This window comes from Bombus terrestris, chromosome 2 (assembly GCF_910591885.1).
Source record: "Bombus terrestris chromosome 2, iyBomTerr1.2, whole genome shotgun sequence".
NCBI lineage: Eukaryota > Metazoa > Arthropoda > Insecta > Hymenoptera > Apidae > Bombus > Bombus terrestris.
This window is the reverse complement of record NC_063270.1, coordinates 15,822,741-15,849,403: the sequence shown is the minus strand read 5'-3', so window position 1 is coordinate 15,849,403 and position 26,663 is coordinate 15,822,741. Positions and strand designations below refer to the sequence as shown.

The 26,663-nt window shown below is 35.1% G+C and overlaps 7 protein-coding genes across 7 annotated transcripts; all 7 read right to left on the bottom strand.

Moving 5' to 3' along the window:
- Window positions 1-814: 814 nt before the first annotated feature.
- On the bottom strand, window positions 815-2,811 carry LOC100645042 (odorant receptor 4-like). The gene is made up of 5 exons (XM_003393859.2): window positions 1,897-2,811; window positions 1,723-1,822; window positions 1,333-1,443; window positions 1,095-1,250; window positions 815-1,029 (listed from the first exon to the last, which is right to left on the bottom strand). The coding sequence occupies exons 1-5, from the start codon at window positions 2,688-2,690 to the stop codon at window positions 979-981; spliced, it is 1,212 nt and encodes a 403-aa protein (XP_003393907.1). The 5' UTR covers window positions 2,691-2,811; the 3' UTR covers window positions 815-978.
- Window positions 2,812-3,223: 412 nt separating this feature from the next.
- LOC100644918 lies at window positions 3,224-5,927 on the bottom strand. Its single transcript, XM_012320310.2, has 5 exons — window positions 4,947-5,927; window positions 4,767-4,866; window positions 3,574-3,684; window positions 3,347-3,502; window positions 3,224-3,274 (listed from the first exon to the last, which is right to left on the bottom strand). The coding sequence occupies exons 1-5, from the start codon at window positions 5,744-5,746 to the stop codon at window positions 3,224-3,226; spliced, it is 1,218 nt and encodes a 405-aa protein (XP_012175700.2). The 5' UTR covers window positions 5,747-5,927.
- Window positions 5,928-6,150: 223 nt separating this feature from the next.
- On the bottom strand, window positions 6,151-9,043 carry LOC100646578 (odorant receptor 4-like). The gene is made up of 5 exons (XM_003393950.3): window positions 7,941-9,043; window positions 7,291-7,390; window positions 6,983-7,084; window positions 6,766-6,921; window positions 6,151-6,501 (listed from the first exon to the last, which is right to left on the bottom strand). Exons 1-5 carry the CDS (start codon window positions 8,759-8,761, stop codon window positions 6,451-6,453), a joined length of 1,230 nt encoding a protein of 409 aa, XP_003393998.1. The 5' UTR covers window positions 8,762-9,043; the 3' UTR covers window positions 6,151-6,450.
- Window positions 9,044-9,099: 56 nt separating this feature from the next.
- On the bottom strand, window positions 9,100-11,386 carry LOC100644795 (odorant receptor 22c-like). The gene is made up of 5 exons (XM_048411257.1): window positions 10,582-11,386; window positions 10,068-10,241; window positions 9,832-9,942; window positions 9,588-9,743; window positions 9,100-9,518 (listed from the first exon to the last, which is right to left on the bottom strand). Exons 1-5 carry the CDS (start codon window positions 11,383-11,385, stop codon window positions 9,468-9,470), a joined length of 1,296 nt encoding a protein of 431 aa, XP_048267214.1. The 5' UTR covers window position 11,386; the 3' UTR covers window positions 9,100-9,467.
- Window positions 11,387-11,974: 588 nt separating this feature from the next.
- LOC100646457 lies at window positions 11,975-16,647 on the bottom strand. The gene is made up of 10 exons (XM_048411250.1): window positions 15,830-16,647; window positions 15,296-15,395; window positions 15,125-15,235; window positions 14,901-15,056; window positions 14,237-14,256; window positions 13,143-13,958; window positions 12,660-12,759; window positions 12,426-12,536; window positions 12,182-12,337; window positions 11,975-12,113 (listed from the first exon to the last, which is right to left on the bottom strand). Exons 1-10 carry the CDS (start codon window positions 16,645-16,647, stop codon window positions 12,063-12,065), a joined length of 2,439 nt encoding a protein of 812 aa, XP_048267207.1. The 3' UTR covers window positions 11,975-12,062.
- Window positions 16,648-17,573: 926 nt separating this feature from the next.
- Window positions 17,574-22,175, bottom strand: LOC100646333. Its single transcript, XM_048411243.1, has 10 exons — window positions 21,358-22,175; window positions 20,798-20,897; window positions 20,592-20,702; window positions 20,334-20,489; window positions 20,227-20,259; window positions 18,471-19,279; window positions 18,110-18,209; window positions 17,913-18,023; window positions 17,694-17,849; window positions 17,574-17,624 (listed from the first exon to the last, which is right to left on the bottom strand). The coding sequence occupies exons 1-10, from the start codon at window positions 22,173-22,175 to the stop codon at window positions 17,574-17,576; spliced, it is 2,445 nt and encodes an 814-aa protein (XP_048267200.1).
- A 685-nt stretch (window positions 22,176-22,860) lies between these two features.
- LOC100646098 (odorant receptor 85f-like) lies at window positions 22,861-25,335 on the bottom strand. Its single transcript, XM_003393946.2, has 5 exons — window positions 24,433-25,335; window positions 23,716-23,815; window positions 23,541-23,651; window positions 23,289-23,444; window positions 22,861-23,199 (listed from the first exon to the last, which is right to left on the bottom strand). The coding sequence occupies exons 1-5, from the start codon at window positions 25,239-25,241 to the stop codon at window positions 23,146-23,148; spliced, it is 1,230 nt and encodes a 409-aa protein (XP_003393994.2). The 5' UTR covers window positions 25,242-25,335; the 3' UTR covers window positions 22,861-23,145.
- Between the last annotated feature and the right edge of the window lie 1,328 nt (window positions 25,336-26,663).

Sequence of the window (26,663 nt, the reverse complement as noted above, 5' to 3'; positions counted from 1 at the left end):
CCTACGATTTATTTGTAGATTGTAATCGCTACGTAATCGCTCTTTGCGTTCGCTTTTATGATCGTGGTGTCGCTCATTGTGGCTGCCCCGCTAACTATCGAATTGCCTCCCTTACAGGAGAATAACAGCACGAAGTTGTTCAACGTCTGCGCAAATTTTTTTCCGTAGTATTATAGCCGATCGATTTGTCTAGTTGTTAGAATTTGTGGTAGGACAACAAATGTAGGTTTGGGAGTTGGTTTAGGAGGTTGTGAATAATTGCAAGAATCAAAGAGCACGAAGCACGCAATGCTTCTTGCGGTTCACGAGATCGAATTGGGTTTGGTCGAGGCAGGGAAGAATTTATGAAATCGATTCTTTAGACTGTTGGAAAATTGTGTTGAAACGAAATAAATGTTAACTTGTACCGTTGCTAGTTTCAAACTTAAGGGATGGAAATATTCCTCGGGTATATGCCGGATAAAATTTGTAATTCTGTTAAGAATAAAATTGATAATTCTATTTACTGTAACATTAAAAGTATTAAACACTCTACAAGTACAATTATATATTATTTAACATAAATACTTCTATTTTCGTATCGCTGGTCAACAGTGGCCACTATGACGTCATTGGAAAGTCACTTGTGGCATTTAGTATGTTAATTATGAGATATAATTTCATTCTTTTTGCGGCATAATACATTTTATAGCTGCCTCACAGGAATGAAGAAGAATTCCGTCAGCATTTAGTATTAGTATTGGAATAGATGTGAAATAGATGTGAAATTGAGAAGATAGTAATGTGAGGAAAAGAATGAGTAATGAGAGGAAGAAATAAGAATATAAGAAATATAAAATACATGTATATGTACATCAAATATATAAAGTTCCAGTGCATTAGATGCAGATTCTGTGTTGTTATTGTTTGTGTCTCATATTTCACAATATCGTTTACAAAAAGTTACACAATTAAAAAGTTAATTACTAGTGTATTTAATCATGTTATTTGTCGTAAGAGATTCAAATACGCGAAACCGGTCTTTACCACCTGAAACGAGAATATTTCATGTAGACGGACACACAGATTTAAATAAAAGGACCAAAATAACTTACATCACCGAATGTGTAGACAGACATGAGAACCATTTTTCCAGCAGTGATTTGAACGACCACACTCGATCGCGCGATTATTAAAATCAAGTCGAGGATTGTTTTATCGGGTAAGTAATACCAGTTTGTCATATAAACTACTTCACCAACCTTCTTACTCTGTGAAAAATTGAATTTCGTTAGTCGTTATCACGATTTTGATCTGTTGCATCTCTATGATGTATTAATATCCGCCTGGTACCTGTTCTGTCAATATTTCACCTATGTAACATATTAGAAAAACATTGAAGCCGATTGAAATGTATATCATAACATACGTAACCAGACTTTGAACGTTTTGATCATCCCATTCCTGAAAGTGTAATGCAAAAATAATAAGATAGTTATATATAAAAACTAATTTACAATGACTCCAAAAAGTATCTGCACATCATTTTCCAATGAAGCGCCTTTTTAATGGAGTTGTATATTTCATTTTATTTATTAAAGCTTTAATTATATGAAAGTGGTATTCAATGATAGGAGATTTATCATACTTGGATCTAATTAATTAATAATACGTGCAATGGTGTGCAAATACTTTTTGTGAACACTGTGAATTTGACATTGAGAGAGAATGTTTGATGTATACCGAAAGAATGTAGTAACCCAGTATGCATATGTCCATCGTACATCTAAATATCTCTAAAAAATATATCCGGTTCATCAGATTCTCGATATATCCAATGAAACTGCAATTATCACGTAACATAATCACAGTGTTCACTAACACGAAACCAACACAAAAGAATACGAGTAATCTTACTTCAGCGTCCTCAAATGTCGCTCCACGATAACTCCTATGCCCTTAGGACCATTTGCCTTCTTCGGTTCGTTCACGAATTCAGTGATCCATACCATAACTACATTCAGCTGACCACACGCATGAGCAGCTAGAACAGCTGCAAGACTGAAAATACCAACTGTACTGGAGTTGGCAATAATAGTACTCCATGCTTGCAAGAAGAGCACGATTTCGTTCGTTGGACTTTCATCGACGTTTATCAGCTTTTTGTATACTGCACAAGGTAACACGTGTAAAATTCTCGTCTCGTTTCCAATTTGAATCTCCACTGTATCCATTGCTGTGACAAAAATAAAGCACATAATGCCACCTTGCATGAAAATAGCGCACGAAGCTGCTACATAGCGACCGAATTTCGCGTTCTTTAACATCACCCATTGATCCTTCTCTCTGGTCACTGTTTGCCAGTCAGCTTCCATGTGTTCCATGCACTGACGTATATCGTTGCTCCGCAGTAGTAAAGTAGTATAATTTGCGCCACTGACGATCCAATGACTCACGGGACCTAGCGACTTCACTTTCAAATAAATACTCTCGTCTTCTAAAAACATGCGTACTAAACAAGGAATCGTAGTGAGTATTATCGAAGTGTAGCAAATGACGTTTAATGTAATCGAAATTATCTTCTCGAATCTCGTAGTAGAGGGAGACGATGGCCATACACCGATTGGTTTTAGGAACCATCGATTCAATTGAAGACCGTAGTCACTGTTGGCCTTAGCGTTTGCTCCTATTGTCACGGACTGGTTCGTCATCGTGAAATGTAGTCATCATTACCGTCGAACAGGCTATTAATGCATCAAAAGCGAGTGCGTGGGGACTCCGGCGCAAGTTTTTTAGGTACTTCTTCGCTGATCGATTCTAGTCGGTTGGAGTTGTTTCAGAATAGTATATTAAACTTGGAAATTATTTCTCGGAATCGTGTGCACGCAAAGTGCATCTTCACTATGTACTCAAACTTTTTTTAATCGAATTGTGTTATGTAACAAAAGCTTATAGTCGGTTTCGTCAGTTCTTTAACGTCGTTGCTTTGTAATTCCATCTCCAAGATTTGACTTGATATTGTCGAACGAATATCGTCTGGCATTGTTTGATTTGATACGAAGGGGATATTATCAATAATAATAATACCAATGAAAAATCTCAAAGAAAGAATAAAATTTAAAAAGAATATACATATTGATAGAATTATAAGACATTAAATTATGTTACCATTGTTTGTATTTCAATTTCTACGATTTTATCTACAAAATTATGTAAGTAAGGATTTCGTTAGAAGTGCATTTAGTTATGTCATTTGACACAGTATATTAAGATACGCAAATGCCAATCTCATCACCTGGAATAGCAAATATTATAGTTTGGAAGGAAAAATGCATATACATAGATAACAGATAATCATCTGACTTACATCACCGAACGTGTGTATGGACATGTGAATTAATTTTCCTGCTGTGATTTCAATGACCACACTCGATCGTGCGATGATCAAAATCAACTCAAGGATTCTTTTTTTAGGTAAGATATACCAATTTGTCATATAAACTATCTCACCGACTTTCATGCACTGTCAACAATTCACTCGATTAATCGTGGATTCCTCGGTCTGGGTCGGTGGACATCACGAGTCACTGGTACCTGTTCTGTTAGCAATTCACCAATATAACATAGTAGAAATGTATTGAAAGTAACTGATGCAAATATTATGAAATAGGAGGTAAGGCTTCGAACATCATGATCGGACCATTCCTAGAAATAAGTATATTCATATCTTCTGAAAAAATTTCGAATTTTATCAGAATGAATCTTTTGATGTGAAAAATGGTGATGTGATATGAGTAGGCTACGAATTTTGATGATTTTACGTGGCATTTATACAAAAATGCGCTGAATACATATGTTATACAAAATTGTATAAAACATCCAATATAAAGTAGTCATGAAACAAATTTCTATTTAATTTCTTAGTTCGTGTATTCGTAATAATATTTTGAATAAATATCTACGATTAAGTATGAAAATATGGACATACGTGTGATATATAGGGCAATCAATAAATTTTTTTACGAAGCTTTGTCTTATGTTTTACATGTTTACAAACTAGAAAAATCTATTATATAGATAGAAGCTTGATACTTCATTAAAGTATAACCACTTGATTCAGAACTACTATACTTATGTGATACACTGAATATACCAAATAAGAATTAATTTGAGATTGATTCGGTGGAATAAAGCAATATCAAAATCATCTTCATACAGTAATAAATTCAATATTTTATCATTGACAGGGACAAGAACCACTTTGAAATGGAATATTAACAGCTAGTGACCACATTGATTGTCAATTTTCGTTTTCTAGCATAGACAGTGTACATTTGCTTTCCGTCATATTTCATATTTTTCTCATAACTTTTTAAGAACTTCAAACATTTTCGTTAGTTATTCCTAAAAAACATAGTGAAAAAGCATGCTCAAAAGAGTCGGTGCACTTTATATATTCACGTAGTATAAAATACAATGATAGCTTGATATCGTATTAGATTGTCCAGAAAGATTTTTTCCTTTTATAAGAAAATGATAGATACGTAACATTTATTGTTTTATATTATTTTATTGAATTATGTATGATCCATTTTGCGCATTTTTATATTAAGGTAAAGAAAACAACATTTGACCGATTGGGTTTCATGTTTGTATAAAGATGCATTGTTGTAAAAGACATGTTTGTAAAAGAAAGACACTTTTGGGACAACCTAATATTATTCAATGTTAGTTTAAAAAATTAGTTACATAATAAACACTACGTATATCTGATATCCCATATGTACCGTAACGATATAATACCCAACCATGCATATTGCCAAAACGCATCTAAACAACTCTGTCATGCACACCCAGCTCATTACTTCTTCTATACGTGCTATAAAACTGCAATTAACACCAACATATAATCACCAATAAAGAAAGCTATTTTCAACAAATTAACCAAAAAGATATAAGAATCTTACTCTAGTGTTCTCAGATGATGTTCCACGATCGTTCCAATTTTTCTAAAAGAAGTATCCTCTTTTCTGTTACCAGCTTCATTCACGTAGTCACTGATGCAAATCGTTAACACGCTCAGTTGACCGCAAGCATGTGCTGCTAAGACACTCGCGAGGGTGTAAAATCCAATTCCGCTGGAGTCGGCGATGAAAGCCGATAGAAACTGCATTACGAGGACTATTTCGTTCGCGGGGCTCGTGTCAACTGGGATCATCCTGTTGTAAACACCAAGGGGCAACGAACGCATGGTCCTCGTCTCGTTACCAACTTTGATGATCTGCGTACTGGATGCACTTACTATACAGTAAGACATGATACCACTGTGCACGAAGATCGCGCATATAGCCGATACGTATCGGCCAAACTTCGCGTGTTTCAACATTACTTGTTGCTGTTTCTCTTTCGTCACTATTTGCCAATCAGTTTCAATGTGTTCCACACAGTCACTTATATTTTTGCTTCGAAACAGCAGGTTGGTGTAGTTGATTCCGCCGATGAACCAATGACCCAGAGGACCGAACACTCTTACTTTTCTATAAAAACTATCATCTTCGAAGATCAAATGAGCGACGCAAGGGATTATGCTGAACAGTATAACGACATAACAGAAGATGATCAAAGAGACGGAAATGACTTTTTCGAGTGTCGAGGTGGTGGAAAAATATGGCCAAGCACCGATCGGTTTTAAGAACCAGCGATTTAACTGGAGACTGTAATCACTGTTGCTTTTGGCGTCCGTTCTTATAATCATGGATTCGTTCATGGTGACTGCTCATCGGAGTCGCTGTAGCTATTGAATTGCTTCTCTTACCGCGGAATAGTAGACACAAAGTCGTTCAACGCTTGCGCGGATTTTTTTCGGTAGTATTATAGTCGATCGATTAGTCTGGTTGTTAGGATTTGTCGTAGAAGAGCAAAGGGAGGTTTAGAAGTTGGTTTAGAAAGTTGGCTGTAATTGGTAGACTCGGAGAATACGAAGCACGCAACGCTTCTGCTAGTGTACTAGGTTAAATTAGGTTTCATCGAGGCTGGGATGAATTTATGAAATCGATTTCTTAGACAGTGAGGTGACGGTGTCGAAACGAAGTAAGTGTTAGACAGGATCGCTGCTAGTTTCAAAGTATTGGGTATGGAAATAAATGCGTTCCTTCTTCTATTCTTATATTTCTATCTAACAGGAAATTATCATTTATCTACTGACATTGATATTTATATGTTGACTATTGGCTGAATTTTATGTCATATTCGTGGCATTGCTTATTCGGGGACATGGTAATATGTACAATAAAATTTTTCGCTCCGATGGAAGTACAATTGCTAACGATATTTACTATAATATTCAAAGTATTTAAAAATTTTACTAATGTTCATTTAACAAAAATACTTTAATCCTGGTGGCATTAATCGACGGTACCAATATGACGTCATTAAGATTGGTGTAGCTTTCTTGGTTTAAATTTAAACTGGTTACATCATTGTGCGGATCATGTTCAGGTATGCGAAAGACGTTTTAAACACCTGAAAGATAGGATACATGTATATTTATATTAAATATGTAAAATTCTAGTGCATAAGATGTAGATTCCATTAAAATTACGCGACAATTTCAGTCTACTATGAAATTAAGATATAATAAGTGCTAAATAAAAATTGGTTATACATGGATATAATAAATTGAGTAAAATTGTTTATCAATATAAAATCCCAGCATTTTAAACATAGATTCTATCGAGAGTTCGATCAATTGTACCTTAAACGTTTCTATATTTCATCGATACTTACGGCGCCAAAGGTAGCGATAGATATTTGTACGAATTTTCCAGCAGTAATTTTGACCACCATACTCGATCTTGAAATAACCAGCACTAAACCAAGAGCAGTTTTGGGAGGTAATCGGTACCATTCAGTCATATACACTTTTTTCCCAACTCTTTCGCCCTGTCGTGTATTTGATAGTTTGAAATTTAATATAAATCCTCCTTTATTGTCACTTTCTTACCTGTTCAGTAATTATTTCGCCGATATAACAGAATATAAATATATTAAATACCATGGATGCATACAGTATAGCGTATGCAATTATTACATCCTTCGATTTTTCCTGAGAAATTAAAATATGTGTGTCGTATAAATAGTTACGCGAATTAAGTAGAAAAGTCAACGTATGAGTCGCCGTTCTCTATTTAACACTACTTTATTTACGTCAGAAGGTATCCGAATATTAAAGTGACTTTAACTCTGTCTAGGCGATATTATAGAAATATTTCTAATACATAAATTTTTGTTTAGTTCTATCTTGAAGCGTACCGTGAGCAAATAATATTTGATCATGCACATGTTCATCGTACATCCCACCAACTCAACGAGACATATCATATTCATAACTTTTTCTATAGATGCCATGAGACTGAAAGTAATATTTTCGTAATATAAACCCATTATAGAAATTTCATAGCAAAATAACATTACAAAATAATAAATGTATAAATTCATCAGAGAAAATTAATTTAGTATAAATAATTTTTCCTACGATTAGACGTGCTTAAATTATTTTGTCGTATTGTCACAGTAGTGTTGTGTTTCATTTATTTAGTGTCTTACTTGAATTTCTAAATCTTAATAATTTGCAAAAAAACGTCCATTCTTTCAAAAGTATATTGACCACAGTCAATAAATCTAGGTATCTTACAATTATCATTGCGGATGACAGATATATCTGAATTAGAAATGCAAGTAATAATCAAGAGAAAAATCAAATAAGAACGTACGAGGACACAACAATTTGCAATTTTATCGTATTTTACAAGTCTTAAAAGGATATTTGGCTGAAATTGAAGTATAAAACAAAAAGAAAAAGAAAGACAAGAAATAACATAGTCTCATTGATATTATCAAATAATCCGTATCGTTAAATGAGACATATATGCACAAATAACAACATAATAACCAGTAAAAACCTTAATGTTCGCAGATGATGTTCAACGATAATCCCAAGCTTCCTCTGAGCGGCTTTCTGTTCTTCCTGTTTTTCCTCCTCCTTCGTATTCACCAAATTGTCCAACCTGGCCATCACCACGTTCAACTGACCACTTGCGTGCATCGTTAGGACAGCTGCTAAGCCACAAGCACCCACCGTGACAGAGGTCACGACGAACCCAGAAAGGAGCTGCAGGGTGAGCACGATCTCATTCGCCGGACTGAATCTAACGTCCAACAAATTCGTGTAAAACGGATAAGGTAACGGATACATGGAGTAACTGTCATTCCCCAGATGAAACACCATCTTCTTAAAGCCATTAGTCACTGTGTAGGCTAGAACGCCACTGTGCATGCACAATGCAGCTACGAGCGCGATGAAACGCCCGACCTTCGCGTTTTTTAACATCAATTCACGATCGCTTTCATTTTCGACCATCTGCCAGTCGCGCTCCACATGTTTTATGCAACGGACGATATCGTTGATTCTCGACAAGAGGCAACAATAATTCAGTTCTCCCATCAGCCAATGACTAACTGGACCAATGGCCTTCATCCTCGTCTTCGAGCTCTCAGCTTCGTACGCAATATACAATATACAAGGTACGATCATGAAGATAATCAACGAATGGCAAATAAAGTTCAACAATCTAACGAATAATCTCTGCGTTCTGGTTGTCTTAGCAAGTTTCGGCCACGCTCCGATTGGTTGCATTAACCAGCGATTCACCTGGATGCTATATTCGAAATCACGAGCGTAAATAACGTTGGATATCCGTGGTTCGCTAGTCAAGTCCAACATGGTTACTTCGCGGAGGTCGTTCGTGAAGTGACTAACTCAAGTTTCAGGTATAATGCTATGGTAAAATGGCGCATGCGCGATTTTTTTCTCGACCGCGTATGCAAAGTTGCGCCATGGCGAGAATATTTAACGAATGAATGTAATGGTACTGACAGGGAACGCTCATTGATTCATCTACTGAGGTTGTGCGATGAATTGGAATCGATGCACCCTAGGGTATAGTTTTTAGCCTGCGATTTCCATCATTTTTATGAAGGAAGCAAGTTGATAAAGTGCATGATAAGAGTCTTTTGGATCTTTAAATAATGAATTTTGTACGTGTGTTTTTGTATGTATAAAATAAATTTGTCTAATTAATTAGAAAATACACTCGGTAGATATATATTTACCGCTGATATAATTTTTCTCCAGAAAGCCCTAAATTATTGGTAAAAGGAATACATTCTTTCTTAATTATATTGCACTTAAATTGAAACGCATTTTACTGAACTCAAATATTAGAATATTTATGGGTTACTCTACAAAATATCGAGACTGAAGGGACTAATACAAGAAATAATAAAATCATGTTGTTCACGCTACTAAACTTTCTCATTATGCTGAAAATATTAGTTTCATTAACTCTATAATACAGCATATATAGACACAAAAGTTCTAACAAATTTCTATATATTACCAAGAATAAATGGTTATATTATTCAAATGTTCAAGTCAATGCTCGTAACATGTTTAAGAAAGCCATCGCCGTTTTAACCACCTATTCGTTCAAAATATTTCAGTTAATTTATGAATTTAAGTAAAAAAACATCAATAGGCTGATACTCACATCGCTAAAAGTACTAATAGATAATTCAATCATATTTCCTGCAGTGAATTTTATCGACGAATTGGACATTGCAATGATTAGAATGCAGCCAAGTTTTTTTTTTCCTGTCAATCGATACCAGTCGATCATATATGTCATTTCACCAACTTTTTTGCACTGTTTTAAGGTATTCATTTTTATTAATTCCTATTACCATAGTGTGGTCTTTTGTGTGAAAAATTGATTAATATACGATTGCAGGTACCTGCTCAGCAACTAATTCGCCTATATAACAAAATATAAAAATGTTGAAAGTGAACGATGTCATTAAGGCCATGTGAGTTATTGAAAGCATTATGTCTTTCGAATTCCATTCCTGCAACATCATGAAAATACACTCTGTATTAGTATATCATATTTGTAAGTATAATATTAATAGGTAACTGCATTATTAGATTTTTGCGTGCATGTTTTTTTTTGATAGTTTTGTTGTATGCGTACCATTATAAGATAATATCCGAGGAGGCACATAATCAACATACAGCCTAAAAATTCTACGAAAGATATTTGTTGAAGAGCATTTTCGGTGAGCGCCAAAAATCTGAAATGTGATGAATATAAATTGCAACCGCTATAACACGGCGGAATAGATGTCGAACTTGGAAAATTTAAAATCTAAATTTTCAAATATTGCAATACTTAAATTTCGAAATGTCGAAGTTTTTATATTCAATTTAATTATTCAAATTAATTTAATATTTAATTTCAAATAGTTCTACATTTCTATATTTTCAGATTTTCAAATTTTTTTAATTCTCAAAACGTCAAACTTTCGTGTCTTTGAAAATTAATTATCAAATTAAAGAATACCAATTTTCAAGTACCAAATACTAAATTTCATATATACATTCATAACATGAAATTGAATTATCCGGTTAGATACTGTGATATCGCGTGAAGTATATTTTGAATGAAAATAAAAAAGGTAACACCGTAATTACTAAATAAATTTTACTCGCTTCAGTATCCGGTTGTGTTGAATGACAATTTTAGCGATCCTCCCATTCACGGTATTGCTCATATCGGGTCGACCATCGACCAGATATTCCAGCCAGTTCATCATCACTTTCATTTGGCCGCAAGCATGTACCGCGAACACAGCAGCGATACTGCAAGCCGCTGATGTTACAGTATGCATCACGGCACCTGTTAGAGTTTGGATGAAGTAGAAAATTTCATTACAGGGACTGTAACGCACATCAGCGATAAATCCCGGGACAGGAAAGGGTAACGAGGCGAAGCTCAAATTTCCATTCTCATCGACCACTTTACCCATGCTGATTGGTACAATGATGTAGTGAAATGCAAAAGCACTAAATAAGAAGAAGGTGCAAATGGCAGCTAATCTTCGCCCGTAATTCGCGTTCACTGTCATGATGTTTCTATCTTCTTGATGTTCGATGTTCTTCCAGTCCCATTCGATGCGTTTGCACCCCTCGCGGATGTCATTTTCGTGAAGTATCAAAAGATAATACTTTATAAACGTCATTAAGAAAAAGATCAGTGGACCAAGCAACTCGATTTTATGATACAATTCCTCTATTTCTATGAGGGCGTACAGACCACAAGATACGAACATGAACGCGATCAAACCGAAGCAAAGAATGTTAATCAGTGAAGAAAAATATTTTCCAATCATAGATTTACGAAAATTTGGCCAAGCACCGATCGGTATTAGCAGCCAACGATTCCACTGAATACTCGAACCCACGTCTTTCTCGTAGTCATGCTCGGTCACGACAGATTTCTGTTTTTGCATCGTTGGTGCTCGACCGCTTGCTTGCAACTGAATGTCCGTGGCTCGATGAGGATTCAAATGAACGCGCGTGCGTTCATGTTCGCAAGGGTGAAAGAAACTTCATGTATTATTTTTTAGACGGCTCCAGACCTCCTGAGTCTTTTCTAACCCTTTATGCATTATTTACCACTTTAGGTAATGACCTACAGAATCATCGATAGATTGATTTTTTTCTAGTACAGCACGAGGGTCTTGCCGTGTCGCAACAAGTTGAAGGAATCAATTTCTATGGGAAAACTCTTCAGTCGGGGAAACTTCTCACATTTCCTAACACATTTTCAGATGTACGTACTTCTATCACAATTTTTAAAATTTTATAAATGTTTAGAAATACGATTATTATAGAGTGTCGAGTTGAGCGAGATTGTTCTTTCTGAATTTATAATATGATATTTATAATATGATTTATGATATGATAAATCAAATATATAATATTTATCAATTAGTTTACTATACGCGATTTCGAGAATAAAAGAATTAATACGTGGAATCATACGGTTCGAAATAATAAACATCTTGATTGTGTTTAAATTATCAGTTTCATTCGCTCTCTAATACAATATATATATAGACACGTGAACTTCTAAGAAGAAATGTCCATATCTTACCAAAAATAAACGTCTACGTTATAAAGATGTTCACATCAATGCTCGTAACATGTTTAAAAATGCCACCGCCGTTTTAACGACCTATTCGTTAAAAATATTTTTATTAACTTTTGAATTTACGTAAGAAACATCAATAGTCTCACACTTACATCGCTAAAAGTACTAATAGATAATTCAATCATATTTCCTGCAGTGAATTTTATCGACGAATTGGACATTGCAATGATTAAAATGCAGCCAAGCTTCTTTTTTCCTGTCAATCGGTACCAGTCGATCATATATGTCATTTCACCAACTTTTTTGCACTATTTTAAGATATTCATTTTTATTAATTCCTATTACCATAGTGTGGTCTTTTGTGTGAAAAATTGATTAAAATACGATTGCAAGTACCTGTTCAGCAACTAGTTCACCTATATAACAGAATATAAAAATATTGAAAGAGAACGATATCATTAAGATCATGTGAGTTATCGAGTGCATAATATCATTCGAACTCCATTCCTGTCACATCAAGAAAATAAAATCAATATTAATATAGTGTATTGGTCGATATGATATATGTTAATACAGATGTTAATAGATCTTTGCATGCATGTTTATTTGATAGTTTTGTTGCGTGCATACCACTATAAAGTAATATCCGAGTAGGCACATGTTCATCATACATCCCAAAAATTCTACGAATGATATTTGTTGAAGCGCACTTTCGGTGAGCGCCAGAAATCTGCAATATGATGAATGTAAATTGCAAACACTATAACTGAACGAAACAGATTCCCAGTTATCGAGATTTCAAATGCAAATTTTCAAAGTTTTGAATTTTCAAATATTCTACCACCCTTCTATTCTGAAATTTCTAAATTTTCAAATTTCATATACTACCACAAATTTTTAAGTTCTCAAAATCGCACGTTCACAAAGTCTTTAAATTATCAGATTGAGGAATACAAATGTTCAAGTGCCAAATACTACATTTCATATTCATACATACTATAAAGGAGTGGGTTATCCGATTAGATACTGTAATATCACTTGGATTATATTTCGATTGATAATAAAAATAAAATAGGAACGTCACAAGATAATTACATAATAAATTTTACTCACCTCAATATCCGATTGTGTTGCGTGACGATGCTAGCGATTCTTTCATCCACGATATTACTCATATCGGATCGACCATCGACCAAATGTTCCAGCCAGTTCATTAATACTTGCATCTGACCGCAAGCATGCACCGCAAACACAGCAGCGATACTGCAAGCCGCTGATGTTACAGTATGCATTACGACACCTGTTAGGGTTTGGATGGAGAAGATAATTTCATTACTGGGACTGGAACGCACATCAGCGATCAATCTCGAGGCAGGAAAGGGTAACGGGACGAAGCTCAAATTTCCATCCTCTGTTACCACTTGACCAACGCTAGCAGGCACAACAACGTAGAAGAACGCAAAACCACTAAATAAGAAAAAGGTGCAGATAGCCACTAATCTTCGTCCGTAATTCGCGTTCTGTGCCATGATGTTTCTATCTTCGTGATGTTCGATATTCTTCCAGTCCCACTCGATGCGTTCGCATCCCTCGCTGATGTGATTTTCTTGTAGTATCAAAAGATAATATTTCATAAACGTCATTAGGAAAAAGCTCAATGGGCCAATCATTTCGATTTTATGATACGCTTCCTCTACTTCCATAACGAGGTACAGAGTACATGATACGAGCATAAAGCCGATTAAACCGAAACAAATAACATTAATGAGCGAAGAGAAATATTTTCCTAGTATCGATTTACGTAAATTTGGCCAAGTACCAATTGGTACTAGCAACCAACGATTCCACTGAATACTCAAATCCACGTTTCTCTTATAATCATGCTCGGTCATGACAGGTTTCTTTTTATTCATCGTTGATACTCGGGAGCTTGCTTGCAACTAAATGCTCGCGGTTCGATGGAAGTTCAAATGAAAACTGACATTGCGCGTGCGCTCGTATTCCAAAGGGAGAAAGAAAGTACATGAATTATTTTTCATAGTTTCAAAGTCCTTTGGGATTTTGCTTATGTTACCTCATGCGTTACGATTACGGTAGGATGGATGATATCTAGGGTCATTGATTAATTGATTTTTTCAAATGTCTAACGCACAACTGTATTGCGTGTTTGCCAACAGATTGAAGGAATCAATTTCTAGAACATGAACTTTTTTTCATACTTTTCATACTTTCTAATGTATCATACGTTCTCAATGTTTTCGTCAAAATGTTTATAAATGGGATTATTGTTGATTATCAAGTTGAGTGAAGAATATTCTTCTTGAATTTGTGACGGTAGGAATTTAAAAAAAAAAAAAAAAAAAAAGAAAAGGATGGAACACGGTAACATGAGATATAGGCTCGCGTATGTATTAACTCTTCTACATTCTGTGGGTCGTATTAAAGCGTGCGCTATGGTAGAAAAATTGTTTATGTTCGTTGCAAAATGTATACGTGATTTCTCGTTTCAATTTGTATACCAACGAATTTTCTTGCAACGTTACAAGTCTTCTTTCCCGTCAACGTTAAGGCGAAATCGAGACATGCAAATTCGAGGATCCCAGCAGTATTAAAATTGGTATAACATATTTATTGCATTTATTTTAAAGGATGATAACATAATGAATCAATAACAGAGCAAATAAATTTCATTGTAATATATTGAGACACTATATAGGTAGTATTTAGACTATATTTTACTTTAACCAACGTTCACGTCAATGTTCGTAAGACGTTCAAAAATGCAACCGCTGTCTTAACAATCTATTTGTACAGGAAACAAATTTTGAAGTGAGGCGTTCATGAATGCGGTTGAAACAATTTCATACTTACGTCACTGAAGGTAGTTAAGCACAGTACAACCATATTTCCAGCCGTCAATTTAATCGACGAATTAGCCATTGCTATGATTAGTACAAAACAAAGCTTTCTGGTTCCTGATATTCGATACCAATCAACCATATACGATGTTTCCCCAATCTTTTTACACTGGAAAAAATTATGTAAAAAGTATGATATTAAGCAAATTTCATGAATTGATTAGAAAAATATCTAACCTGTTCCGCTACCACCTCGCCTATGTAGCAAAATATAAAAATATTGAACGTAAGAGATATTAGTAATATGAAAAACGTTATGGCGCTGGTTAAATGACTCGAACTCCACTCCTAAAACACCGATAAACTGTGTATGAAGTTTATATATATTTACTGATATATGTCTCTTACCATAATAACGTAATACCCAAGAAGACATATGTTTAACATGCAACCGATAAATTCTACGAATGACACTTGTTGCAGTGTTTTCTCTGTAAGCGCTAGAAAGCTGAAATGTAAATCAATATCGCTTATTGGTAACACTGACGTCAACCTTCGTAACATCAGGAATTCGAAATTCTTTGAAACTTGAAGTTTTTACAGCTGCGTAAATTCAAGTTTCTAAACTTAGAGGCTTTTAATCTTCATAATTTCTGAAATTTAAATTTTCCAACTCGGGACTTCAGACTTTCTTTTTTTGTAAAATTCTGCCAATCGAAATGTTCAAGTTGTAATATTCAAATTTCAGACTTTTATGCGATATCACTTCAGGGATTTAAATTTCTCAAATTTAAAAGTACAGATTGCGACGTATGTTCAGAGGTAGGAACTAAGAATTTCATAGATTTCAAATCAAACGGCTTGAGTTCCCGAATTGAAGGCTGAAATTTTCAATCCCAAGCTACTATTCTCATTTTACTAAAGTCCAGAATTTTTACACACTTCAATATTCGAACATGTTGACTCACGACGATGGCGATTCTGCTGTCGACGTTGTTATACATATCTGACCGACCGTCGATCAAATGTTTCAGCCAGCTTGTCAAAACCTGCATCTGGCCACATGCGTGCACCGCAAATATAGCAGCTAAACTACAAGCCGCCGATGTAATACTATGCATCAAACAGCCACTTACTAATTGAAGAGAAAATACAATCTCGTTTATGGGACTATATCGAGTATCCATAATAAATCTCGAGAAAGGGAACACCAGAGGAATGAAGGTGACATTGACATCTCCCGCAGAAATTTTTCCAACGCTAATAGGTATGGCGATATAATAAAAAGCAAAACCACTATACATAAAGAATGCACAGATAATAACCAATCTTCTTCCAAAATTCGCATTCGTTATCATGATTTCTCTGTCCTCAGAGTACGTAATATTCTTCCAGTCCCATTCGATGCGTTTGATACACTCGCGAATATCATCTTCGTGTAGGATCAACAGATAATACTTTAAAAACGCCATTACGCAGAAACTCAACGGACCAAATAATTTTATTATGTTATAAACATCTTTCACTTCGAGAATTAAGTACAGGCTGCAGGGTACCAAAAGGAAACAAATCAAACTATAGCAAACGGTATTTATAAACCGATAGAAATATTTTTCTGCCATCAAAATGTTAGGAGAAGTTGGCCAGACGCCGATTGGCTTCAAAATCCATCGACTGTACCGAATACTCAAATCAACGTTCCTCTTGCAGTCGTGATCCGTCGTAAGATACGACGCGTCGTTCGTTACTGATTTTTGCATCGTCAAAGTTCAAATGCTTCCTTCGTACTAACTACTGATGTAGTTTGTAACTATTCTAAGAAAAATAATGCTGCGCTTGCGCTGCCGTGTCGATTTCTCTCGAAAAGGGGAGAACGAAAGTTTATTTTTTCCAGTGGATTGAATCTTCCCCGCTTTTTCGCATTATGAATGCATATGGTACGGCGAATAGCGGCGAAACATCGATTCATTGACTTGTCAAGCGTCAGTAAATCAATCTTACTGATATTCCTCGAAGGTATTTCAAGATCACAGGAAAACACGATAAATATATTTTTGACGATTTTTTAATTTTAACATCATAATTTTATAATTAAAAAGTATCATTTTCGCATAAAATAATTAAATGTAGAAAAGAGACCTGTTGATCCAGTGATATTGTCGAAGAAGTTTTGTACAAGTCAAGAGTGTAACTGTTAAGGCAAATATTGTTTTAATATTTTCATTATTGCAATGCTATGATAAGCAATATTGTTAATGTTATAAAGGGACTGTGAAAAGATAAGTAAAAGGAAAATTCTGCTATCATGGAATTAATTGAGAACGCACTGAATTTTAAAACTGCTCTCTTGTGAAAGATGGAAAATGTGACTTGTCGTTCTTCATCTGTAGTCTTCAATTGTTGCGTGTGTATTATCGTTTTTTCCCGCTTCTCAAATAAAAGAACAAAATCACAGTGAAAACTGAGAAAGTGAAGAGAGTGTTACTATGTCACCAATTTGAGCTGTGGACTGTTTTATTCATCTTTATAATCAAAATACCTTTTTCTTAGGTTTTAACACGGTGACAACGACGTCGTACGATTCTTATTTTTCATAAGAAAAAGATTACTAATTAATTAAGTTACTTTTGATAAAAAAAAAAGAAAGAATAATATATTCTACATCATATCGTGTTTCCAAGAACGTTCAAGTTAATGTTCGTAGCACGTTTAAGAAAGTAACCGATGTTTTAACTACCTATTTGCACAGAATACTTTGGTCAGTTTATAAAAATGTAATTATAATGATCTCTAAATCGATACTTACATCGGAAAAAGTACTCATAGATAATTCCACGATATTCCCTGCTGTCAATTTTCTCGACGAATCGGACATTGCGATTATCAAAACGCAACATAGTTTTTTCTTTCCATATAATCGATACCATTCAATCATGTACGTCATTTCTCCTACTTTCCTAGACTGTTACAAAATATATCAAAATTATGTACAAAATGACGATGTCGATTCCGAAAAAGCTTCTACCTTATCAGCCACGAGCTCTCCTATGTAACAAAATATAAAAATATTAAATGTAAGGGATACAAGTAACACACTGTAAGTCATGACGTCTGTTAGATGATTCGAATTCCATTCCTGCAATATCAAGAACATATATACATATGTTTATAACATTTGGTAATTGGTAAGCTGTAAGTTTTAGACATCTACAAATTTTGTACCATGATGATATAATATCCAAGAAGACATATATCTAATGTACATCCTAAAAATTCCACGTACGATACTTGTTGAAGCGCTCTCTCTATAAGGGATAAAAATCTGAAACATTGAAACATTAGGATAATTTCAAAGCTGATTTCCAACCTAAAGTCTTAAATGTAACAAGTTTTAAAAATCAAACAATCTTTATTCGCGAATTTTGAAATTGCACATTTAAATATAAAGATTCAATGTTCATACTTCGAGAATTAGACCTAAAACCAGTAGTATAGTATAATTAAAAAGTAGCAGTATAATTCTAGGAATTAAAAGATAATAGTGCTATGCGATTTTATCGTACGATAAATACATCTTACACACTTCAATATTCGAACGTGTTGACTCACGATCTTGGCGATTCGCTGATCGACGCAATCATGCATGTCTAATCTACCATCTATCAAATGGTTTAGCCAAGTCATCAACACCTGCATTTGGCCGCAGGCGTGTACAGCAAATATCGCAGCCAAACTGCAAGCGGCTGAAGTTATACCATGCATCAGGGCGCCAGCCAAAAATTGTATAGAAAACACTATCTCATTCGTAGGACTGTAGCGAGTGTCGATAATAAATCTCGAGAAGGGGAACACCATGGGGATGAAGGTTGCATTGGTCCCCTCTACTGGTATTCTTTCAACGCTCATCGGTACAGCAATGTAAAAAAAGATAAAGCCGCTGTACATGAAAAAGGTGCACGCGATGACTAGTTTTCTTCCAAAGTTAGCATTCGTCATCATGAGTTCTCTGTCTTTAGGGTACGTGATATTTTGCCAATCCCATTCGATACGTTCAACGCACTCGCGAATGTCTTCTTCGTGAAGTATCAGAAGATAATACTTTAAAAGCGCCATCACGCAGAAGCTCAATGGACCGAATAGTTTAATTCTGTCATAAACGTCTTCCACTTCGAGAATTACGTACAAGCTTCCAGGTAACAAGAGAAACATGATCAAAGCATAATAAATGGCGTTTAATAGGACGTGAAAATACTTTTTTACCGACGAAACGTTCCGAGAATTTGGCCACACGCCGATCAGTTTTAATATCCAACGACTGCTTCGAATGCTTAAATTTACGCCCTTCTTGTAATCTTGGTCGATTTTGGTAGACGACATGATTACTCTGCTTTGCTAGAACTTGAAAGCTCTCTTAATACTGACTGTTTATAAGTTGATGACTGTTCCAAGGAAAATATCGACGCGCCTGCGCCGTCTTTTCTAATTTCTCTCGGGAGGGTGGAATAAAAGTTGATAAAAGTTCCCTGTTTGGGACTTCTCTTGTTATGCATTATGAGTGTGTACTGCAGGAGAATCGCGATGACACATCGATAGATTGATTTTTTTTAACGTCGATGGAACAGGATTGTCACTGTTTATTCCAACCTGAGTTCTTCGTCTTCTGCGACCTCATTTTTTATGCACTGCCGTTATCATCTATTTCAAAGCTATCATCTATTTCTGTATCCAACAACGTAATTATTGAAGTGGAAATACAAAAATTGAAATTTAAAGTCGAGAAACACAATGGACATTGTGTTTCAAATGCCAGAATGGACCTTCTTCGATTCATGGATATCTAATCTTTGTCCTTTCTAACGTTCACCAGTGTTTAAAACCGAACAGTATTTTTACAGCTGTGTAGACAATCGTATGATGCCTTACAAGTATCATAATATATTTTTAAGTGGTGAAATCATAAACGCAATAATTTTTTGGAATATCTCTCAGACGATCAATATGTACAAAAAGATACGTTCTAAAAAAGTCAGAAACTGAAAGAACATCAGACGATATAATACAAATAATATTCTAGTAGCATGACGATTCTTTCGTCTCTCACATCTTTTTTATTCTTCAATATCTTTATAAAACATGCATTTTCATTCATCCTAAACAGTACAAAAAATGTATAATATAGAAGACAAGTAACAACAACCACAAGTAACATCGAACATGTAAAACACACTGAAAATCGTGTGATATAACAGTAAAGATTTTCTTTTTTTAAGGATATACATCAACGATCATAAAAAAGTATGTTCACATTAAGAAATAACCATTTAAGTCGTTTTTCGTAGTACGTTTAAAAAAGTGACTGCCGTTTTAACAACCTATTTGTAAAAAAAAATTTTTTTAATTAATTCTTACGCAAGAAAAAAGATTAAAATAACAATTTCATACATACATCAGCGAACGTGTTGATAGTTAGGTTTACGATGTTCCCAGCCGTCAATTTTATCGTACAATTCGACATAGCAATAATCAAAACGCAACAAAGCTTCTTGTTCCCTTGCAATCGATACCACTCGATCATGTATGATGTTTCGCCAATTTTCCTACACTATGGTATCATATTTTGTTGTTAAAATATTTTTCATTCGAAAAGATAGAATTTTAGATTATTACACGATTGATAGAAATTTATTTAAACGCGAAAACTTACCTCCTCAGTCACGATCTCGCCTATATAACAAAATATGAAAATATTGAATGTAATCGATATAAGTAAAATCATATAAGTTAGGGCGCTCGTGACGTCATTCGATTTCAGTTCCTATAATACGAAAGGAGAATTTGTATATTTTAGGATCTAGGATCACCGAGATTAATAGGATCTGAACTTTAGATCAAGTTTATCAATTATCATACCATGATTACGTAATATCCAACGAGACATATATCTAGCGTACATCCTAAAAACTCGGCGAAAGAAATTTGCTGAATTGTATTTTCTATGAGCGTCAAAAATCTGAAATAATCGACGATATTTTCTGATACACAATGACAGATATTAGAGTCGTGCAATGCGAGACAATATCACAAGTTTTGTAGAAAAAGTCCACAAACGATTATAAATTTGTTAACAATTTTTCCTTCGAGCCTCTGCACTCCAAAAAATTCCGTATACAATCAGCCAGCAATTCCAACGCTTTTTTCACTTTTACTTTCACGGTGAAATCTTTTGAAATCGAACATTATATTACGAAAAGGAAAAGATTACGAATATAACGATGAAAAGATTCTGAATAAATATAATACAGATAATATTCTCTTTTCTATTTTCAGTGAAAATCGAATAACGATTTTCACGTTATCAACGTCATTAAAGCAACATCGATAGAGTGCGAAAAATTCAAATTCTTGCGTTAATGAACGATTACGAATAAATAAACGTTACACACATAAATAAATAATAAACATTTACACACTTTAGGATTCGGACATGTTGGCACACGATGTCAGCGATTCTACCATCTACACGTTCACTCATATCCGATCGACCGTCTACAAGATGCTTCAGCCAATTCATCAACACCTGCATCTGACCGCAAGCGTGAACCGCGAAAGCAGCCGCTAAACTGCAAGCCGCTGATGTTATACCATGCATCAGGCAACCAGCCACCAATTGAATGGAAAAAACGATCTCATTCGTAGGACTATAACGCGTGTCAACGATAAACCTTGAAAATGGGAACACCAGTGGAATGAAGGTGAGACTTTCATTTTCTGCTGCTATTTTGCCCACGCTAATAGGTATAGCGATATAATAAAATACGAAGCCACTGTACATGAACAAGGTGCAGACGACTACCAATTTTCGTCCGAAACTCGCGTTCACTGTCATGATTTCGCGATCCTCTCTGTTTGTCATGTTCTTCCAATCCCATTTGATTCGTTCCAAGCATTCACGAATGTCAGCTTTGTGGACGATCAAAGAATAATATTTCGCGAACGCCATCGCGCAGAAAATCAGAGGGCCGAATTGTTTCAGTTTACCATAAGTATCTTCTATATCAAGGACAATGTATAAGACGCAGGGGATAAAGAGAAAACTGATCAGACTGTAACAAGCGATATTTATGAACCAGTAGAAGTATCGTCGGATTCTTGAAATGGAATTTGAATATGGCCAAAGGCCTATGGATTTTAATAACCAAAGATTCCATTGGATACTTAAATTCACGTTTCTTTTGTACTCGTAGTCCGTTATACGGAATTTTGTATTCTTTATGTCTGACGTTTGCATGCTTGATGTTTGAATGCTCGTTTAAGACTAAATTGTCTGATCACGGTTTAAAGGGGAAAAATAAGCGGCGCGCTTGCGCTCGATTTTCTGATTTCCAATCAGAAGGGAGGACGAAGGTGGTCTTCTGCGTTTAGTTTTACCCTTTCACGAAGTTCAGTTTTATGTATTATGAGTGTAGAGAGAATGACAGTGGAACATCGATCAATTGATTCCTTCGACACGTCAGCGAAACATTAATAACGTTGCTGTGCGGTTTTAGAGAATCAATTTATGATGATGACTAGCTGTCATTTCTCTTCTGTACAATACATTCTTTTATTCGCAATACTTATTATTTACTCTAATACCAAAGATAAGAACATTTGTTAACGTGTAAATGATTATAACTATTCATAATATTATATAGCGTGAAGCATATTTTGCTGGCTGTAATGTACGAACATGTAAGTAATACAATTATGCATATATTATTTCTTCCTCCAATTTCATTCATAATTTAAATATTGAACATAGTAATTATTTGGTACTTAAATTACTGAAAGCATCGACAATTACACAGCATTTCCATAAATTTATCGTTTCTTATAATCGGTAACATTGGATCCATTGGATCCAAATTTTCTCTACTATTATAAAGTAGCATGAAATAGCGATAACACCTTTTCAAACGTTCAATCATAGTAAAAAATAATTAGTGAACAATTTTATTCTTTCATCGTGTTAATTTGTCAGCTTATACATTACGCAAATAATAAGGCAATAACTGCGATATGATAAATTCTTTTATACTACGAAAATTTCGGCATCGAAAGTCGAAGATCGGATAAATGAAAATTATTCTTTCTTATTTAATTCATGATAGAACACGTTTTTCTTATAAAAAGCAGATATTTATGCGATATATGTGTGTATCTATAATTTCAATGTGAGAGTCGCAGTATCGGTTTACTATCGACTGAAAAAGAAACCCTTAGATAGCGAATGTTCGTAGCATGTTCAAGTACGCGAATGAAGTCTTGATGACCTATAATTTTTCGTGAAAATTTCACGATAGAAAATGATTTTTACAACGTGGACAACTTGTTTCACAGTGGATATATATGAGATACTTACGTTACCGAAACTACTGATAGAAAGCTCGATAATATTGCCAGCAGTGATTTTGGTAGTAGAACGAGACATCGAAATCATCAAAGGAACGACGAGACTTTTCTTCCAAGGCATTCGATGCCAATCGATCATGTAAGATTTTTGGCCGACTTTTACCGTCTGTTGAAATATTTCACACGCATATCTCATATTTTTGACGTTTAAATTGTTTATTAAATCGATCGTTGATCATTGAAATTTGAAAATAATAATTACCTGCTCTGCTAATACCTCGCCGATGTAACAGAATATGAAAATGTTAAACGTGACTGATATCAGCAATATTATGTACGTAAAACCTGTAACAGGATGATTAAAGTCCCATTCCTAAAACAGAAATCGCGAATTAAAACTTTGGTTCGCAATTGTAAATTCCTTCGCGAAATTATACCATCATCGAATGATACCCAAGGAAGCATATATTCATAGTGCAACCCACGACTTCTACCAACGATATTTCACGCAGGAGATCCTCGGTCAGAGCTATGAAGCTGAAACATTGCAATAAATATATCATTTCTTTTTAACATCCATTAAAATGTACATAGCATTTCACGAATATCTCGAATTTCACGAATTGCTCGAAATCTTGTAGAAACCATTTATGAACGTATTATATTGTGTTATACGAAACATATTGAAATTTTATGAATACTGTAACGCCAGACGGCTATTGCGATTACATTGGGAAAGTCTGAAAGAAATCTAAAAATTTACATGAAAGCTACGAGATATTCAGTGTAGGTACAATTGCCCATCATATTAATGAGCCTCGACATTCAGTGGGGCGATTTTCTACACTCATTGCATGTTCGAGATGTTCACGCACCATACTGACCTTCTACTGAATATATGTTTGCAATAACTGACTTCTAACTTCTACACACATATGCATTTTTAGATTGATTTCAAATTTTACCTATGCAATCACGACAGTTACATGACTGTCACTACTGGAATTTCAAAATGTTTCACATAATATACATAACATTTAAATAAAAATTTTCCACTGCGAGTGTCCAAATACTTTCACGAGCCACACCGCGTATATATTTATATGTCAATTTTCATCGTTTAACTATCGAACAAAATCAAATGTTTGTATTACTTGATTATCCGAACATGTTGTTCCACGATATTGGCCAGTCTCTGATCCAAACTCTCATCATCGTTTTCTCTTCCGTCTACCAATTTCTCCAGCCAAGACATCAAAACCTGTAACTGACCGCACGCGTGCATCGCAAGAAGGGCAGCCAAACCGCAAGCGGCAACCGTAATATCATGAGCGACAAAGCCAGACAATAACTGTATCGTGTAGAAAATTTCATTGATGGGACTGCGCCGGGCGTCCACGATTGTTCTAGGAAAAGGGTAAACAAGTCTCATGTATGTCAAGTTGCCACCCTCTTCTACAATCTTCGCTCGAGTGAGTGGTAATGCGATGTAATAGAAAACCACGCCGCCGTACATGAAAACGCTACAGATTATGATAAGTCGTTGACTGAAACTCGCATTTTTCAACATAATTTTACGATCCTCGTTGTGTTTCACGTTCCTCCAGTCATCTTCGATGAGTTTCACGCATCTACGTATGTCATCCTCGCGCATAATGAACACGCAATATTTCATCACCGCCATTAGGAAGAAACTGAGCGCGCTACCGAGTCTCATCTGGTTGTAAAAACCCACGATCTCGAGGGCAAGGCACATGAATCCAGGGATCAGGATGAAACCAAGCAGACCGTAACAGAGAAGATTTAGAAATACGTGTTCGATCGTTTCCCACCAAGAATCATCGAGAAATCTTGGCCAGGTTCCAATCGTTCTCAAAGTTAGCACGTTCAGTCGAACGTTGAACCTTAGATCGCTTTTGTAACTCGCGTTGTTGAATGTTTTCACGATGTTTCCCCTCTTCATAATAGAATATTGAGTATCAGAGAGTCACTGATGCTAGTTGAAAAGTTTTCTCGAATCGCGCGCTTGCGCTGTTAAAAACGAATAGGGATAGGAAACTCGCTGTTCACTTTCCTGATATCTTTCTGATATCGATATAATTTCCTCCGAGCGAAGAGTTTTCTCTGTAACCCTCGATGTATTTTTAATTGTAACCGATGCAATTTATTAATTGCATATTTGTAATGACAAGTTTCGAAGTGGTTTTTCCCAAAGGGGAAGCACATAATCGAAGAATGAGAGGACGAACGTATGATTACCGTATTCTCCTGTGTACTATGGGGGGATGCGAATAAAGTGTGTGATAGTTCGATCTTTGAGACGAGCTCACGTACATTTTAACTGTGGATAGAGTTGAAGGATATTTCTTCTTTTCAATGCCACGTCATAGTATAGTCATATAGTGCGTCATGTAAATTACGTAGAGTCAGAAGGAGAAGAATATATGTTTGAGTACAGGTAAAACTAGTTTTTATTAAAAATGCAAATTATAAAACAAATTCGAAAATGTTTTTGATAAGGAACGTGCACTATTTCCGTTTTGATGATTTTGGCAGTCGCGCGACATTATTTACAAGATGTAAAAATTTATCCATGTTCTTAGTGATCTATGTTCAGTGAAAATTTACAAGAGAAACTGATATTTACAGTTAGATACTTCTGAGACACTTACGTCACCGAAACTGCTAATGGAAAGGTTGATAACATTGCCAGCTGCGATCCTGTGGTTGAATAGGACATCGAAATCATCGAATGGCAAGACTCTTCTTCCAGGGCATTCGATGCCAATCGATCAAGTAAGACTTTTGACCGAACTTCGCTGTCTGTAAAAGTATGTTTTATGTGATTTTGCGAAAATATCTTGCAAGATAAAAATAAAAATGATCCAACGAGAGTGATACATTTACAAGTCTATAATAATGGACTTTAAGGAGATACATGTTTTGTTCCTGTTTATTTATCATTTATATTATTCTATTTATCATTGAAAATTTTACTGATTATGTTTAAAATGTACCACACAATTTCTACCAGTGATACCTCACGCAAGAGATTTTCTGTGAGAGTTATGAAACTAAAAAGTTACGATAAATGAACTGGTTCTTTTAAAAAGCCTTCAAACAAAAATATATATATATAAGCTTAATTATCTAAATTTTTCTAAAATTAATAAATTTCTCCAGCTAAGACATCAAAACCGGTAAGTGATAGCACGCGTGCATCGCAAGAAGAGCCTTCAAGCGGCAACCGTGATATTACGAGTAACAAAGCCAGACGATAATGTGTCGTGTAGAAAATTTCATTTTTGGGACTGCACCAAGCGTCCAGAAGGATCTTAGGAAAAGGATAAACCCACGACAATGAGCTTTACCGCGTTCATCGTCG

Coding starts and splice junctions, on each gene's coding strand:
- LOC100645042 (XM_003393859.2), bottom strand. CDS start 2,690: ATGACGAACCAGTCCGTGACAATAGGAGCAAACGCTAAGGCCAACAGT. Junction 1,823..1,896: donor CGACATTTGAGGACGCTGAA/GTAAGATTACTC, acceptor TGATAATTGCAG/TTTCATTGGATATATCGAGA. Junction 1,444..1,722: donor TGGGTTACTACATTCTTTCG/GTATACATCAAA, acceptor TTACACTTTCAG/GAATGGGATGATCAAAACGT.
- LOC100644918 (XM_012320310.2), bottom strand. CDS start 5,746: ATGAACGAATCCATGATTATAAGAACGGACGCCAAAAGCAACAGTGAT. Junction 4,867..4,946: donor CATCATCTGAGAACACTAGA/GTAAGATTCTTA, acceptor TGTTAATTGCAG/TTTTATAGCACGTATAGAAG. Junction 3,503..3,573: donor GTGAATTGCTAACAGAACAG/GTACCAGTGACT, acceptor AATTGTTGACAG/TGCATGAAAGTCGGTGAGAT.
- LOC100646578 (XM_003393950.3), bottom strand. CDS start 8,761: ATGTTGGACTTGACTAGCGAACCACGGATATCCAACGTTATTTACGCT. Junction 6,922..6,982: donor GCGAAATAATTACTGAACAG/GTAAGAAAGTGA, acceptor AATACACGACAG/GGCGAAAGAGTTGGGAAAAA. Junction 6,502..6,765: donor CTATCGCTACCTTTGGCGCC/GTAAGTATCGAT, acceptor CCTATCTTTCAG/GTGTTTAAAACGTCTTTCGC.
- LOC100644795 (XM_048411257.1), bottom strand. CDS start 11,385: ATGCAAAAACAGAAATCTGTCGTGACCGAGCATGACTACGAGAAAGAC. Junction 9,744..9,831: donor GCGAATTAGTTGCTGAGCAG/GTACCTGCAATC, acceptor ACCTTAAAACAG/TGCAAAAAAGTTGGTGAAAT. Junction 9,519..9,587: donor CTATTAGTACTTTTAGCGAT/GTGAGTATCAGC, acceptor TTGAACGAATAG/GTGGTTAAAACGGCGATGGC.
- LOC100646457 (XM_048411250.1), bottom strand. CDS start 16,647: ATGCAAAAATCAGTAACGAACGACGCGTCGTATCTTACGACGGATCAC. Junction 15,236..15,295: donor TTGGGTATTACGTTATTATG/GTAAGAGACATA, acceptor TCGGTGTTTTAG/GAGTGGAGTTCGAGTCATTT. Junction 12,537..12,659: donor TCGGATATTACTTTATAGTG/GTATGCACGCAA, acceptor TTGATGTGACAG/GAATGGAGTTCGAATGATAT.
- LOC100646333 (XM_048411243.1), bottom strand. CDS start 22,175: ATGCAAACGTCAGACATAAAGAATACAAAATTCCGTATAACGGACTAC. Junction 18,210..18,470: donor CAACACGTTCGAATATTGAA/GTGTGTAAGATG, acceptor TCAATGTTTCAG/ATTTTTATCCCTTATAGAGA. Junction 18,024..18,109: donor TTGGATATTATATCATCATG/GTACAAAATTTG, acceptor TTGATATTGCAG/GAATGGAATTCGAATCATCT.
- LOC100646098 (XM_003393946.2), bottom strand. CDS start 25,241: ATGAAGAGGGGAAACATCGTGAAAACATTCAACAACGCGAGTTACAAA. Junction 23,445..23,540: donor GCGAGGTATTAGCAGAGCAG/GTAATTATTATT, acceptor ATATTTCAACAG/ACGGTAAAAGTCGGCCAAAA. Junction 23,200..23,288: donor CTATCAGTAGTTTCGGTAAC/GTAAGTATCTCA, acceptor GAAAAATTATAG/GTCATCAAGACTTCATTCGC.